The 16915-nt window shown below is 31.6% G+C and overlaps 1 protein-coding gene across 7 annotated transcripts in view; it reads right to left on the bottom strand.

Moving 5' to 3' along the window:
* LOC117176022 overlaps positions 1-16915 on the bottom strand; it is a 95987-nt gene that overhangs the window by 2807 nt on the left and 76265 nt on the right. The window contains exons 7-17 of one of the 7 annotated variants that reach the window (XM_033365983.1): positions 14876-15568; positions 8288-8332; positions 6253-6750; positions 4890-5336; positions 4656-4798; positions 4506-4583; positions 4090-4432; positions 3804-4008; positions 3544-3740; positions 3276-3454; positions 2464-2654 (exon numbers count right to left, since the gene is read on the bottom strand). In XM_033365983.1, coding sequence (XP_033221874.1) covers positions 2490-2654; positions 3276-3454; positions 3544-3740; positions 3804-4008; positions 4090-4432; positions 4506-4583; positions 4656-4798; positions 4890-5336; positions 6253-6750; positions 8288-8332; positions 14876-15568 — 2993 coding nt within the window. In that variant the 3' untranslated portion in view covers positions 2464-2489. The remainder of the gene's footprint in view (positions 1-2463; positions 2655-3275; positions 3455-3543; positions 3741-3803; positions 4009-4089; positions 4433-4505; positions 4584-4655; positions 4799-4889; positions 5337-6252; positions 6751-8287; positions 8333-14875; positions 15569-16915) is intronic. The other 6 variants (XM_033365979.1, XM_033365981.1, XM_033365980.1 and 3 more) reach the window with 6 other exon arrangements.

Below are 16915 nucleotides of genomic sequence, written 5' to 3'. Positions count from 1 at the left end.
ATTTTTTTATAAATATTGACCGCAACTGAAAATATCGCAATGTTAATTAAACAAAAATCGTCCGTTTTCAGACGATCTAATTGTTTAACGGCTTCCACGCTTTCTCCGTAGTGTGCTGAGGTTATTAAATGATCACCAAACGATTCTGCAGTCCAAGACAAATAAATCCGTTTTTTTAATGCAAAAATATTGATTAGAACCGGAGCTAAGGCGATTTGAGTGAACGAGAAATCCGTCGACGCTTGACAACCCACTAGGCCGCAAGCGCGGCGCCGCACTCGGTCGCGCTCTTCGTGCATTCTACGTTTTTATTTTATACAATTGATACATTTACTCATTGTCGGTCTCTCGTAGGGATTTGATATGTTGACTTTTGTCACCGCGATTATAAATAAAAGCATTAACAACTAATAATAACGAGCATGAGCGACAAATCTTACTCCTCTAGAGTGTCCTTAAATTTTTAATTTTAGCACTTGCAGTTAGTTGTAAGTTAAAAATAAACGAAGTCTTATTTTTTGCACCTTATCATTAAATGAAAGGAAACAGGAGCTACTAAATTATAGATACGTTTGATGTACACGTACATGTCTTTAAGTAGTATTATGTAATTGCGTTATTGCGTATTTATGATTATTTAAATTCTTTTTTTAGTTTACCACTGAATCATAATATGTATAAAATGAAAAACATACAAAATTTTTTAAGAATTTTTAAAAACCGCGCGCAAAGAGTACGCCAGCCGATCTTCAATAGACGCGTTTCAACATGTTCACGCTGCGTGTTTAGATGCGAGCTTGCACAGGCATGCTAACAGCTCAGTCTGTCAAACCATTGCGGATTTGCCGATTGATCTGCTGATACGTAATTAATTGAATTTACATTGTGTACTTCACTCATTATAAATAACTGTACCATATCTTTCTGTTTATTAATAAGATTCAATAAATAAGACTTCGACCTTTTTTAATTTGTATTACTACAAATTATATCATAGAGTTCAACGTACAACTAACTGCAAGTGCTAAAATTAAAAAGTTAAGGACACTCTAGAGGAGTAAGATTTGTCGCTCTTGCTCGTTATTATTAGTTGTTAATGCTTTTATTTATAATCGCGGTGACAAAAGTCAACATATGAAATCCCTACGAGAGACCGACAATAAGTAAATGTATCAATTGTATAAAATAAAAACGTAGAATGCACGAAGAGCGCGACCGAGTGCGGCGCCGCGTTTGCGGCCTAGTGGGTCGTCAAGCGTCGACGGATTTCTCGTTCACTCAAATCGCCTTAGCTCCGGTTCTAATCAATATTTTTGCATTAAGAAAAACGGATTTATTTGTCTTGGACTGTAGAATCGTTTGGTGATCATTTAATAACCTCAGCACACTACGGAGGAAGCGTGGAAGCCGTTAAACAATTAGATCGTCTGAAAACGGACGATTTTTGTTTAATTAACATTGCGATATTTTCAGTTGCGGTCAATATTTATAAAAAAATAAAATACAGGTGTGTTCCTCTTTGAATAGCGAACATTTTGGTATGTTTCGGGAGTTCACAACTTGCATAGGAAAAAAGTATTAGCCTTTTAAACAATGAAATTTTCCGTTCGCATGGGTTTTCCTTGGTTTATTTGCAAAATCTCTAGTTCTAATAAACATTTTTCCAATTTGAAAAACGAGCTTATTTTTTATTAAATTTGGGATCATTTGATATGTCGCAGGGCCCTGTACCTTAAATAGGTAAAAAGTTATGAGCGTTTAAACAATTAATTTGTTAATAACTTTTTAATTTGACCACTTACGGCTTGGCACCTTCGAAAATCGGATTCAGGAGGCCAAAATACATAAGAATAACTTAGGTTCCCTCACGGACATTAAAGGGCCATGAAAACCCCCCTTGCTCCAAGACTATATCCAAAATTTTTTTAATAAACGACAGGGTTTATTCTGATAGATTGCCACAACTTAATTGGAGTTATTTTTCCTAGCAGAGTAAAAACGTTTTATTTGCGGTGAAAAAGTCAGATGAATGAAAGTTATATAACAATTAAGATGAGGGGGGGGGGGCGCAATGCCTATTATCACGTAAGGGTCACAATGGAAGAGGGAGGGTGGAAAAATCGTCCAAAAAAGCGTTACGTAATATATGAGCGACCCCTAGCTCTCATTCTTTTAAACTTGAAGGCTTCATTAATTCCTTGCCTTGTAATTTTTAATTCCTCGAATTCAAAAACTCCTGAAACTATATTAATTCTTCAGCTTTGGTAAATCATCAAGATTCCCAAATCCTAATTCCCCATGCGAAATTACATCGAAGGAGAATCGAGAGCATGATTTGCAATTAAGCAAACGAAAGTAACAACATACATCGAAAAATGAAAAGCAAGAAATGAAAAAATGGGAAGTGAGAACGAATACAGAAAATGGAAAGCGATAGGCTTAGGAGATGCAAGCAGGCGATACCTTTGAAAATAATGCGAGCTATGAGTCTACCAATTCGGGGAGGGCCGATGCATGTTTGGTGGGACATGTTGATGATGATGTCGAAGTTGTTGATGATGATGATCATTTTGCCGATGATACCGCGTCGCGCTCGAGCGATGAATCGGGTTGGCCGAGGCGGGAGAAGAGACCAAAGGCAGCGAGTACACCCTCTACAGTACCATGGCAGTCGCGAAGAGCAAGGATCATGCAACACAAGCAAAGCACAAAGTCGTTCTCAGTCTTCAAAAAAAAAAAGTTCAAGGAAATTTTGCCAAATCGTTTTCCAATTTTCTAAATGTTCCACATTATCTCATTTCTAAGTCTCAATGTCACACAATCAAAAATTTTAATCTTTTCGGCAACTATTATTTGACGTATAACAGGGCAATTTGACATGTCTTCAAACTCTAAAGCTGAGACGAGCTGAGAATCAAAGGCAGAAGAGAAAAGGGGAAAGAAAGTAGTGCGTTTCGTGCTCTCGAAAGTAAACTAGAGAGACTTTACAAAGCTTAAGATCTAGGCGAGGAACTCTTTTTCCATCTGCTACCAAATTTTACGAAATTGAATAAAATGGAAGAGTGCGAAGAAAACTTGACTAGTGAGAAGAAGAGTTCCAACTTTCTATGTTTACTCAAGCGAGTTAGTTTCCTACTTTTCAATCCCTTATGGAAAATAAAACTAAGGATTTTGGTAGCCTCTCCTGATAGTTTTTTTTCCTTAAGGCTTGAACTAGCTCATTATAGGACCTCAATTCTACTTCATAATTTGATAAACACGCATTCCGTTTTTACCTTTGTGGTCCTCTTCTTGGAAGCCCGATAAACAGTGCAGCTTGCTTGCAGTAAACAAAGAGCCAGCAATGCTGCTAGACATCCAACAATGGGGTAGAATTGTGGGGATTCCCAAAAAGATTCCCTGGTTGAGGAAGTTCTATTTTCTTGAACATCCAGATCATCGTCGATGCTGTTTGCTACAAAAATGAATCCTTATCATCAGTATCGATTTCGAAAATTGGAGAAATTTTCTATAAATTAAATTTATAAGGTTCCATATTCTTACTTCTGTAAGGTTGAAGAATCAAATACTGAGGATCGACAGTAAGAGCACCAACTCTTCCGTTTGTGATGGCCTCTGAAAGAACGGCTTTTGCCTTAGCCATTGTATCCGAAGGCCTGAGAGCTCTTCCTTTAATTTCGTTCTTGTCAATCGCCATGATCATCGTTGCGAAGATACCATCATCTTCGCCACTAAAATATCTCGCATTGTAATTAGAATCAGATATAAAAAGAGTTCAATCATATTGATAATGTTAGACTTACTTTCGAAGATTGTCAACTCTGAGCCCATGATACCCAGGTACTTTTTCCAAAGCTGGGGAAAAGCTACTAGAAATTTTATTTGAAATGTCATCAAAGTCTTGAGTTCCATATTCCGGAGCTTTGAAACCAGCCCCAAGATTCACTAACTTCACTTCCAATTCGTAGAAAAGTCTCGGAGGAGCTGGAGTCGTAATTTCAATATCATCTAGAAAATAAAAGATAGATTAGATATTGACTGTTTTAAATATAAAAAATGATTAGGTAAGTAATTGGCCGATCAACTGACCATCGAATCCACAGGATTTGATGCAGATCTTGTCACCAGAAACAATTGGAACTGAAGCATGTTGTTTAATTTTTTTGTTGACTGCATGGAAAACACCTCCTTTCACTGGAAACATCATGTAAAGACATTCATCATCAGTAAATGAAAGATCTCGATGGTCCTTAGTGGCTCGTTTTCTGGAGAACATCAAAGTCGTTTCTCCATTTTCTATCTTTCCGCTAATGTTATATATGTCTTGAGAAGGATCCAAAAGAGGGGCATTGTAACCATTGATCCAAGTGTCCATGACGAATGGTCGACCATTGGATTTGTCAACCCATCCAAGAATTGCATCAGTTTGACTCTAGAAAACGATGATTAAATCTAATTAATTAATTGATCTTGGGTTATTTATTGTTTTTCTTTGTTCAACCTACCATTTTTTCATTTTTAGAGAAGCCAACTCCAGTCCATGAGTCGGTGTTGCTCGTCACGATCGTGAAGTATATTTTATCCTAAAAAAAAGAAAGATTAACTCGAGTCGCTATGTTGGAACATCCGCCTTTAATTGCTCGAATTGAACATACCTCTCGTTTCTTGTACAGCCATTTTATTCTGTACTCACAGGTTCCATTCTTTGGAGAACATTGTCTTGGATATCTCCATTCCCCTCCACATCCACCACCTTCGAGGGGAATTCCAGCTCCAAAGTTTGATTTTCCACTTTCATCTAAACATAATTTGCAATTATAAATTAATCTTAAAAGTTCAGTATCAGAACTCCTCTATGTTTAAAGAACTTAGATGCTTGTTTTATTTACCAAAGAAGTTAATGGTAGCAACGCCCCTTTGGGATTTATGACCATGGTACTTGAGTTCATCTGCTTTGTAGAAATCTTTAACACTGACTCTTCCTTCCTCAACACCACTTGGAGGAGAATGAATATATTTTCCAGATTCTTGGCCCTTCGCCCAGATGACTTGCATGTCACCATCGATGATATCATGATCTGTGAATCCTTCTGTTGATGTGAGTTTTTTTCTGAAGAGGATAGTTGTCACTCCATCACGTTCGAATCCCATTGCTGCTGTTAAACTGTCTTGACCACCCCAGAAAGTATCAAGACGTGGAGTGGATCTATCTCTGGTGTAGTAATCTCCAATTCGGTGTCTCATTCCTTGAGCCATACCAATTACTATGTCTGTGCAATCCATCGGGTTGAAGTCGTGTTTTGGAGTGTACTTGTGAAGCTTTGGTGTGGGTGCTGCTAATTTGGAAAGAAAAAAGTAATATTGAATGGACGTTACTTCATGGATGTGATCAGGAAAACGGACACATTTCATGCACATTTTTTGAACTGGATGTAGAAGAAATGAGTGTGTATGTTAGTGATAGATGAGGTAGTTAGAGGAAGAGTACGATCATTAATTTTTTGGAAATTATCTAATCCAGTTCACTAATTTGTTTTCTATCATAATAATGATTTTCTTATTATTTATTTGAATGCGTGAAAACATACATTTCTGCTTGAATTCGATAGACTAGTTCTTACCAATTGAAAGTTATTAATTTTAATTTTGTTACTTGAACGAAATTTATTAGAATCCTAAGGAAAATGGATTTTTACATAAGTATTTAATATCAGTTTCTTAATAAATAAAATTGAGATGTGATGCGGTAAGATGAAATCGATGCTTTTAAAATCTGTTTCCAAATTTTCATTTTCTCTTCAGGAAATTTTAAAAATAAAATGCTAATATCTTTCAAAGATTAAACTATACCATTTTTAATCTGGAATCTTAAATTGGAACACGTTCAAATTTGGAAACTTGAAAGTTCAAAAAAGTAGAAATTAAGCCTTGATGTTTTAAATCTTTTGAATTTCCAAATCGGAAGGTCTTAAAACTGAAGTTTTCAACACTTTTAAATACATAAACTTCTCAGGTTTTATTAAAAATGGCGTGCCTTTAGATTTGTAATTGACTTTTCTACCAATAATTTTAAAAAATCGTCAAATAAATGTTGCTGAAATCAGCTCGAAAAATTTCGTTTAATATGGAAAAGAACAGAATCTTTAGTTTAAAGTAAGAAATAAACAAATTTGAAATCAGATTGGGAAACTAAAATAAATACAATAAAAGAAACACAAACACGAATAAAAAAGGGGGTCGGAATCAAGTTACCTTTCGTAGCTCCCGACTTGGAAGAACCTTTAGAATGAGGTTCAGGTTCCGCGCTTGGTTCCGGCTCGGACTTTGGTTCCGGTTCGGATTGCGGTTCGGGTTCAGATTTAGGTTCTGGTTCGGACTTTGGAGCGAGATCGGATTTAGGTTGTGGTTCGGACTTAGGTTCTGGCTCAGATTTAGGCTCTGGCTCAGACTTTGGTTCTGGCTCAGATTTAGGCTCTGGCTCAGACTTTGGTTCTGGTTCAGATTTTGGCTCTGGTTCAGATTTAGGTTCTGGCTCAGACTTAGGTTCTGGTTCAGATTTGGGTTCTGGCTCAGATTTAGGTTCTGGTTCAGACTTAGGCTCTGCTTCAGACTTAGGTTCTGGCTCAGACTTTGGTTCTGGTTCGGATTTAGGTTCGGATTCGGATTTAGGTTCTAGTTCAGATTTGGGTTCTGGCTCGGATTTAGGCTCGGGCTCGGCATTGTGAGCGATAGGCTCACCAACTGGCTCCCCTGTGCAACAAAGCAAGGACATGCTCTTTTACCTTCACCTTGTGAAAATGTCACTGGGACGTTGAGTCATTAGTGGCCTACTCTACAAGATCGTGTAAGCAGATATTCATGCGAGAATCCATCTTTGGTCAATTAATTAATTAAAAATATATACATTTCAGTTTTAAATTTGAAAAAAATGAAACCAAAGTAAAATAAAATAGATGTTAAGACAAAATAAAGTCAAAACTCACTCAAATATCTGCTTAAGTGGATAGAGTAGTAAAATTTGGAAGGCGTCTTACATTCTCAACTTGATTTAAATAGGAAAAGAATTATTAATAAATCTTGATGGTGTATAATACTAAAAAATATTTATAGATATTTATAATTTCTTTTTTAAATATTTAGTATTCGCTTCCAATTTTGTATTACTCTAGTACTTTTTAGTCTCTAAGGGTTGTTAAAATAATGTGATAGGATTCTTAATTTTGCAAACGTGCAAGTGATTTTTTGCTCTGCTTTGCATATTAGAATCAGGGGCTTCCCTTAAAATCAACCCCTGTACAGTGAGAAATATGCATAGTCAATTTTATTTATTTTTCATTGCACAAGGTTATTTTCAAGCTTTGCGTAATATATTTCCTGCATGCTACTATAATCTTATTTACAAATTATTATTGACATTCCACTTATTCATAATTATAAAAAATTCTAAAGAAGGAAGTATTTGCTTCAATTCATTAATATAAAATATTGATAAATTTGTTATGAAATTATATTTCTGTTTTTAAAAACGAATTTCTTGTTGTTTAAATATAAGGCTGCAAATTATTGCAATCAACACATATCAAAGATATTCAACTTTTATTAATATAAGCGATTGCTTCAATAACTAATAAGTAATTAGACAGCATTCCAGTGCACCCTTGCACAGAAATTTCATTCTTGTTAAGATTACGTATAACTTGAAAGAAGATATTGTTTTTTATTAGAAATAAAACAAATCTTCTTCTTTGAAAATATAAATTTTATTTAGAGACTAATATAGTATTTAAATCAATAATTAATTTAAAAAATTTTCCAAACAATATCTTTTTTCTAGTGAAAATTATTCTGCTTTTGCATTGCTGCTTGCACAATCACGTGCTTTGTGATTTATTAATACTACTTAATTATTCCGGAAATTCAGTGCAAAAATTAATTCGTGGTCTAGAAAGTAAATTTCTTAAAGGATAATTATTATTACGTGTAGACTAAATATCATAGATCAAGTGTTTGATAAGAAATTTATAAAAAAGAGCCTCTGCGATATTTGAAAGAATATTTGGGATGATTGTTTATCTTCATTGTATGTTATTGCCGACCTTCATTCACCAATTTATTATCACAAAGGTTTTAAAAATAGCTGAATGCAAGTTTTAACATTTCAAGTTTCATAACATAAGTTATGAATATTATTTTTCGTAGACAATTCTTTGATGAAAGAAGGAATCTTAGTTACTTCTACTCTAGTGCTTTAATAGTGTTTTATTTTGAAGATTCCAAAAACACTTACCGGTTGGTTCTGACGCTGCTGCTTCTGGCGATCGTCTTTTCCGTCCTGGAAACAAATTTTTGAAATTAAATATTATAACTTCAAAGTTGAAGAGTTCGAACTAAGATTTAAAAATATTAAGATAGAAACATGTCAATACCTACTATCAACTTTGCTGGCTTTCAAAAACTAGATACTATGAAATAACTATTTTATTCGTATTTTTGTTTAACATCCATATTTTTGTATTAAAAATTCCACTGAAATCTGTATTCGATGAATATTCAACTTTAAAAAAATATATTGTTTTGCTTAATTATGTATTTGCCTAAGTAGAAATTTCACCTGTTTTGATTGAAAATTCGTCTTTAATTAAATTCAACTGTTTCTTTATTCAAAATTACAATGATCTTGGTCAAAATATATTTATGTATATACTATTTTATTATTCGTTGAAAATAAATCTTTTTTTGTTGAAAATTGAACTGCTTTTGTGCTAATTAATTTCTTCTGAAAAGCTTAACTGTTAAAAACTCTTCTTTTTAATTGGACAATTCATCACTTTGATTGAAAACTCATCTGCTTGATAGAAAATTAATCTTCTTAGTTGAAAACTCGTCTTTTTGGTTTTAATATTCATATCTTTTGGTAGAAATTTGATATTTTTCGGTTGAAATATCAACGATTATAATTTTTAATGTGAAATCACCTTCCTAGGTTGAAAATTAAACTTTTTGGTCAAAAATTGAATTATTTTGTTAAAATACAACTCTGGCTGAAAATTTAACTATTTAAAAAAAATAGTTTTTTATTGAAATATTAACTGTTATACATATTTTGTGTTGAGAATTCAACTTTTTTTTATGTTCAACTGTCTTATAAAAAAGTCATATTTTCACCTTTAAGGTTCTACTATTTGGTTGAGATTTTATATTTTAAGGTTGAAAATCCAACTATTTTGACTCAATATGATTATTTTGTTGAAAATTGATCTTTGTGTTCGAAAATTTGTCCTTTTGGATGGAAAATTTATCTGTAACGGGAGAAAAGTTACAAGATTTAAATTCTGGTCTTTGAATATTAACGGTCCGGGAAGAATAAGGAAAAAGTCAGGGAATTTAGAAAATTGATTTGTTTGCCGCCACCCTGTAATTATTCTGCATTAACCCATTTCTTATTACATTTCTAAACACACACTACCTGATTTGAATAAAACATGTAAATTTTCACTTTAATGTAATTAAAAAGATTGTGAATGCTCCACAGAAGGCGAAAGTTTTGGAATTTTACCACGTGGTAAAATAGAAAGGAAAAGTGGAGCGGAACTAAGGAAAAGTTTCTCGTGAGAACTTAATAGTCATGTCGGTGTCTGAAGCCGGGAATTTTGTGCTTAAGAGATACTTAAAGAGGAAATGGACCACCCTCCTTGATGGTACTAATGATTCAAAGAATTTAAAACTTTTACAACTGACATATGTAAGTGCAGACAGTAGACTCCATCTATTAATACATAAATGTTTAAAGGCGAAAGTAGTTCACGTCAAGAATTCCAAACAAAAGAGTGCAGGACTTTATCTTTATGGTGCAGAATGACCTTTATGTGAGATTCTACAAAAGGTGCACATCCGTTTCGCTATTATTTTCTAATCATGTGTTTAACTCAATTAAGTCTCTTAATTGGAACGAGTACTTATAGCTCTTAAGTTCACCTTGAAAAAATTAGTCATTTCCCCAAGTAACTCATTCTTTACTTCTTTAAATGAATTAAATTGAAAAGAAAAGATTTGGCGCCATTCAAAAATATTTTTCATCACAGATCATTACATAAAGTTTGAATCCCCGAGGGAGGATTTTACAACTAAATAGTTAAATTTTCAAGAAACACAAACCCCAAACAATTGTATTTATAAACAAATAGCTGAATGCTCAAGGCAAATGATCAATATTGAATAAAAAAGTGGAGTTTTCAAGCTAAAAAATTTAATCATTTATAAAACAGTTGACTTTTAAACCCGAAAGGATTGCATTTAAAACCAAATAGTTTAATTTTTAAACAAAATAGACGAATTTTCAACAAAATAGTTAAATTTTTAACCGTATAGTTGAATTTCCAACCTAAAAAGATGAATTTTCAAATAAATAGTCGAACATTCAAACAAAACAGAGAAAACTTCAACCAAAAAGAGTTCCATTAAAAAAATTTGAATTTTGAAGCCAAATGATTAACTTTCAGCAAAAAATTTGAGCTTATAAGCTAACAAAATCAAAAGGTTTAGAAAAGAGTTAACTTTTAAACCCGAAAAGTTTAATTTTTACCGAGAAAGTTGATATTTCAACCCAAAAACTTTTCTACCAAAAAAGTGACTTTTTAAATCAAGAGGGACAAATTTTCTATCCAAAAAGACAAATTTTCAATAAGCAGTTAAATTAAAAAAAAATATGACTTCAACAAAATAGTTGAATTTTTAAAATAAAAATAATTAGTAGTTCGATATTTACGAAAAACAGTCGAATTTACAATCCAAGGGGATGAATTTTCCACTAAATATTTGAATTTTTTTAAATAGTGGAATTCTTAGCTTACAAAGATTAATTTCCCTCAAAATCGTTAATTGTCGACCAAAAACCACGAACTAAAAAAATAGTTTGTATTCAATAAAATAATTTAAATTTTACTGTCTACCAAGTATTTGAATGTTGAACAAAAACAATTAAATTTCAACGAAAAATACAATAGCTGATATTTTAATAAAAAAGAAGATTTCATTTTCAAACCAAAAAGAGTCAAATTCTTATTTAAAAATGTCATTGTTTATATTTCAACCAAAAAATTATTTTAAACCTAAAAGCTGAATTTTTAAACCAAAAGCCGATTTTTTAATAAAAAAGTTAATTTTCAAACAAAGAGTTGAATTTTAAACTAAACCAGATCAATTTTCAACAAAAAATGGAATATAGATAAATTTGCGGTTAAAAACTGATTTACAGCAGAAAAACGAATTTAAAAAAATATTTAGATTTTCAAAGAAAGAGATGCATATTTAAATAAAAAAATTAATTCTTCACAAAGTAGTTCAAAATTCTACCGAATAGTAGAATTTTCAATCAAGAAACTTAATTTGTAACCAAAAGCACGAATTTACAACAAGAGTTAAATTTTTAACCAAAACCATGGATCAACAATCAATAAAATGAATTTAATAAAAATCTATAGTTGAACTTTGAACTAAAAAAATAACTTCTAACAAAATAGTTACATTTTGAAACAAATAGTAGGTTTTTTAACAAAAAAGATTAATTCTGAACGAAAAATATAATATTAGACTTTTTAATTAAAAAGAATTATTGCTCCACATCAAATAGTTGGATTTTTTAATAGATTCTATTAATTCAGTTCTCATTTTAACGGAAAAACGAGAAGAACAGGAAGTTTCTAAAAAACAAGTGAAAAAGAGGAATTCTTTAAAAAATGGCGAAAAGGGTGAATAAAAGAAAAAGTGTGAGGTCTGAGTTTGGGTCCTTTACATGTCAAATAAAATCACTACAAATTAATTCATTAACCAAGAGACTTGGGATTTACAATTTATTTTATTTGTCGACAAAAATTTGGATTTTCCAAATGTTGATCAATGGTTTAAGAGAAATACTGATTTGCTATGTCAGAGAAAGTTGTATCTAGTTGAATTTGTTGATTTGTTGGAAAGTTCCTGGAATTTATTATATTCTCCACAGAGGATGGTTACCCATATGGTTATGAGTGAATTTTAAAGTCAATGATTCCAATGTTAGATATTTATATCACTTCCGTATAAGATTACAAAGCATAAAAATTTATGGTCGGTAAATAATAAATTGTACTATATTTTTTCAAGAAATTGGAAACTTTAAATTATTGTGAAATCACATTATATTTGTGATTGTTTATCATTATTTAACAATATTTACCAGTGATAATAGAATAGTTAATTTTTATAGACAGTATAAATATTTAAATTAACGAAGACTCTTTCTATTCGTTGCATTTGTGAAAAAGAAATTGCATTTGGAAATTCGAAAGAGGAATTCAAATAAAAAATGCAAATCATAAATTGTAATGGTCTTCAAACAGTATTGTGTACCCGACAATAACATGAAACCATCTGAATGCAAATTCATTATGAGAAGGTATTTTATTACTCTGTTGCTTTATTAGAAATCATAACTCTTTTTTTAAATAATAATAAGTCAACGCAAAAGTGAAAGTTTAGAAAATACAATACAATTGACGTTTATTATTCACTTGCAGATCACAGTATGGAAACATAAAAAAAAAGATTTCCTAGTGAAAATTTGAATAATTCAGTTAGGAAGCAATTTATATGTGCAAAAGAGAAAATAGGAATCTTTTTAATTTGTTGGATTTCGTACATAAATTCTCTTGACAACCTCATAAAAGGTCTCATGAAACCCCATGAAGAAAATCCCATTAAAGTCCCTTATAATCCTTTAATATCTGTTGAAATCTGTTGAAATCTCTTGAAATCTTTAAAAAACGGTCAAAATCTCCTCAAATCTCTTAAACTTTGTATAAATATGAAAGTTTCTAGAAATGTCTTATATTATTCGGAAATCCTTTAAAATCCGTGGATATACTTTAGAATATTTTGAAATGTCTCGAAGTCCTTTCGAATGCCGTGCAATCATGGAACCCCTCTTTTATATCTAGAAAAACACTGTAAAACCCTGTAAAATCCTGAAACTTTGAAATGTCTTAAAATCCTTTGAAATTCCATGAAATCATGGAAACCCTTTTTCATATATCTTAAAATCCATTACAATCATTTGAAACCTTTTCAAAGATTTTGAAATCTACTGAAATGTTCGCAGATATTATGAAATCTCTTCAAATTCCTTCAAATCTTCGAACTCTCATTAAAATCCCATGAATCCTTTGAAATACAGTGACTTTTTTTAAATCTCTTAAAATCCTTTATAATATTCTGAAATCTTTTAAACTTTTCATGGATATACTTTAGAATCCTTTTAAATGTTTTAACTTTCTTTAAATAATCTAAAATATTTGCAAATCTTTTGACATCCCCTGAAATGTGTTTAAATCCCTTCAAATCCTCAAAATCTTATTTTAAAATCCGTGAATGGACTTTCGAATCTTTTGAAATGTCTCAAAATCCTTAGAAATCCCTTGAAATCTGTGAAGCCCCTTCATTTATCTTAGAATCTATCAAAATCCTTGGAGATCCTTTGCAATTTGTGCAAATCTTGTAAAACCTCTTCAAATCTCATTAGATCCCTACAAATATTCGAAATCCAATTCAATCCAATTCAATAAAATACCCTAAAATCCTTTGAAACTTGTTAAAACACTTCTAAACCACATAAAATTCTTTAAAATCCAGTGATTTTTTAAATCTCTCAAAACCCTTTAAAATATTCGAAAATCCTTTGAAAGTCCTTTAAATTTTTTGAAATCTTCTAAAATCCGTGGGCACACTTTGGAATCTTTTGAAATCTCTTTAAATTTTTTTAAATCCCGTGAAACCTCCCAAGCTCCTTAATTTTTCTTAAAATCTATTAAAATACTGGTCCCTTTGAACTCTTTGTAAATCATTTCAAATTCGCTATAATCTCTTATTGAAATCCCTTTAAATTTTAAAAATCTCAAGAAAATCGCATGACCTGCGAAATAACATGACTTTTCGTTTAATTTCTCAAAATCCTTTAAAATTCCATTAAATCTTTTGGAATCTTACGAAATCCTCTAAAATCAGTGGATACACTTTGAAATGTTTTGAAATCTCTTAACATTTTTTTAATCGAGTGAAATTATCAAAGCAACTATAGACCTCTTAAAATACATTAAAATCCTTTAAAATATTTCCAATTCTTTTGAAATCACCTAAAAACTTGTGAAATCTTATGAAATCTTTAAATATCTGCAAATCTTCGATATCTCATTAAAATCCCCTAATATCCTTCCAAATTCGTAAAAAGACTTTTTTATTACATGAAATCCTTTTAAGTGCTTTAAGACCCCGCGATTTATTTTGGAACATATCGCAATTTCTTAAAATCCCCTCAAATCTCTTGAAATGCTTTGACATCCGTGGAAATCGTTTTTAATTCCATAAAATCCCTCAAAAGCCTTCAGTGTAATTTAAAATCCTTTGAAATCCAGTAAACTTTCTGAAATTCTGATTGAACTCCTTGAAGTCCCTTAAAATCTCGCAAAATTGAGACTATCTCTGAAATTGTACTAGATAATTCCTTGAAACTCTTGAAATCCTTAAAAATCATTTGAAACCTTGCCCTACAATTTTTGTGATCCCCTGAAATCTTTTTTAATTCCTTGAGATCTTATGGAATCCCTAAAAAGCTTTGGAGATGCCGTTAAATTCTGTAAATGTTTTAAATACTTTGGAGTCCTTCGAAATATCTTAAAATCTCTTGCAATCCGTTAAAATATTTTAAAAACTAAAATTTCAAAAATCATCCTCATTCAGAATGTTCCCTAAAAAATTTCTATTAAAATTCTGAACATCATTTTAGCTTCCATAATCGAACCAAAACTAAAATATTTGAAAAATTATGTCAATGAAGCAAATTTCTTACCTTGTTTTGTGCTGACTTGGTATGTTACACTTGTCTGCACAGTAACGTCGGACTCTGGTCCTTCGGTGGCGCCATCAACCTTAGCTGACCTCCTTTTAGTTCCACCTGACCTGACAGAAGCTGATTCCGGTTCCGGTTCAGGTTCAGGCTTTGGAGTTGAAGTATTGGGCCTAAACAAGTTTCCCCTTGTTTGCTTCCTAATTAAAGGCCTAGACTTTGGTTCCGGTTGAGATTTAGGTTCTGGTTCCGACTTGGGTTCAGGTTCCGATTTTGGTTCTGGTTCAGACTTTGGTTCTGGTTCGGATTTTGGTTCTGGTTCGGATTTTGGTTCTGGTTCAGATTTTGGTTCAGATTCAGACTTAGGTTCTGGCTCAGATTCTGGTTCTGGCTCAGACTTAGGTTCTGGTTCGGCGTTCGGTTCTGGTTCTGATTCTGATTTTGGTTCCGGTTGCGGAAGCGGTTCTCCAGCAGAATGTCCAGAATGACGATCTTTGATTTCCGGAAAAGCTTTACAAGAAGATGTTAAAGAACTGGGTCTCCAACCAACTCCAACCCATGAGGTGCCATTCACCACTGCCACTCCTTCCAGTTCTTGTGTGTCCTTGAGTATCCTCCAGTAGAAAGTGAAATCCTCGGAGAAGCTCTTCTTAGTGTAAGATTCCAGGTCTATGTCTGTGTTCTTTACAGTCGATCCTGAAAATAATTTATTTATTCAACTTTGATTCAGAAATATTTATATAGAAAGTTGGAAACCTAAATACGGGAATTCATTGAATTTCAACATTTTCGAATTCTCATCCCTTTTTTAAATTAGTTAATTGAATTTAATTTTGCTAATTGTGACTGAAGAACCAGAAAATGTTCACACTTTTAAAAGCTCTCAAAGTTCAGAATTTTTTACTGGTTTTTAAATCCGGTAGCTTACGAAATACGAAACTTTTGAAATGGATTCACTAAAATGAAGACCAGAAACATATTATGTTTAATAATTTAGATAAAAGAGGTAATGTACAATGCAAAAAATGGTTAATATTTTCTGAAGAGAAGCAAACAGTTAAATAATTAACTAATTCTGTTAGATTAAGTCAATTGAACTGTAAATAAATATACAAAAGAAAAATTATAAAATTAATATATCCTGTGAGTTATAGGTTGAGAGTAAGTGTAGGAGCTTTTAATTAATATAACTTGTCAACCGGTGTATTTTACTATGCAAAGAACGACATTTAATGCATTTTCAGTCTTACAACTTTTATTCATATTACGGTCTTCGGAACTTATTCCATAAATATCTATAAATTTATGAGTAAATAACTATAAATTGTCGATATTTAGAAAATTAATTATCCGATACAGTTATTGTATACTTAGAGGCCTGAACGTGTACCTAATGTTAGAAGTTGCAAATCACGTAACACAGAAAATGAATCAAATCTTTAAATAAAGCGTATAATTAAATTGGGGACATAAACCGCTACAGTTATAAGAACATTGTAACAGAAATGTTTCAAATTTCTAGAATTTGAGTTTTTTAAATTTGCAAAGTTTCTGAATTTTAAATAGTCGAAATAGGTATCCAGTCGTTTTGAATGTCACTTAATACTATAATGATATGATACTTATTAATAACATATTAATCGTCTTCACATTTTTTCTATAGTTTTAATTAAAAAATATTGTTTTCTCTTGAATTAATTTGAGATTAATTTTTTGAGCAATTTTCAATTAAAAAGCTTCAAATTTTATCATTTCAGAAATTGAATAGATATTACAGCAATCTTGTCTTTTATTCTTTTATTTTTATTATTTATTTTCAATATAATATCTTAAAATTTTCCGATTTTTAGTTGACGATTTTAACAAATAAAGCATTTCAAATCCAAAAATATTTTATTGGGAAATTTAAAGACTGAATGAAATGGATACATCAGTAATTGAATCGTTTCCGTAATTTTAAATGGTTACAATTTCACAGTTCTAAATTTTCATGCTGAAGACTACATTTTTGATTTTCCCCCGTTATTATTATTATTATTATTA

Source organism: Belonocnema kinseyi, chromosome 7 (assembly GCF_010883055.1).
Source record: "Belonocnema kinseyi isolate 2016_QV_RU_SX_M_011 chromosome 7, B_treatae_v1, whole genome shotgun sequence".
Lineage (NCBI taxonomy): Eukaryota > Metazoa > Arthropoda > Insecta > Hymenoptera > Cynipidae > Belonocnema > Belonocnema kinseyi.
The sequence above is the reverse complement of the archived record's forward strand: the minus strand, read 5'-3'. Positions and strand labels throughout refer to the sequence as shown.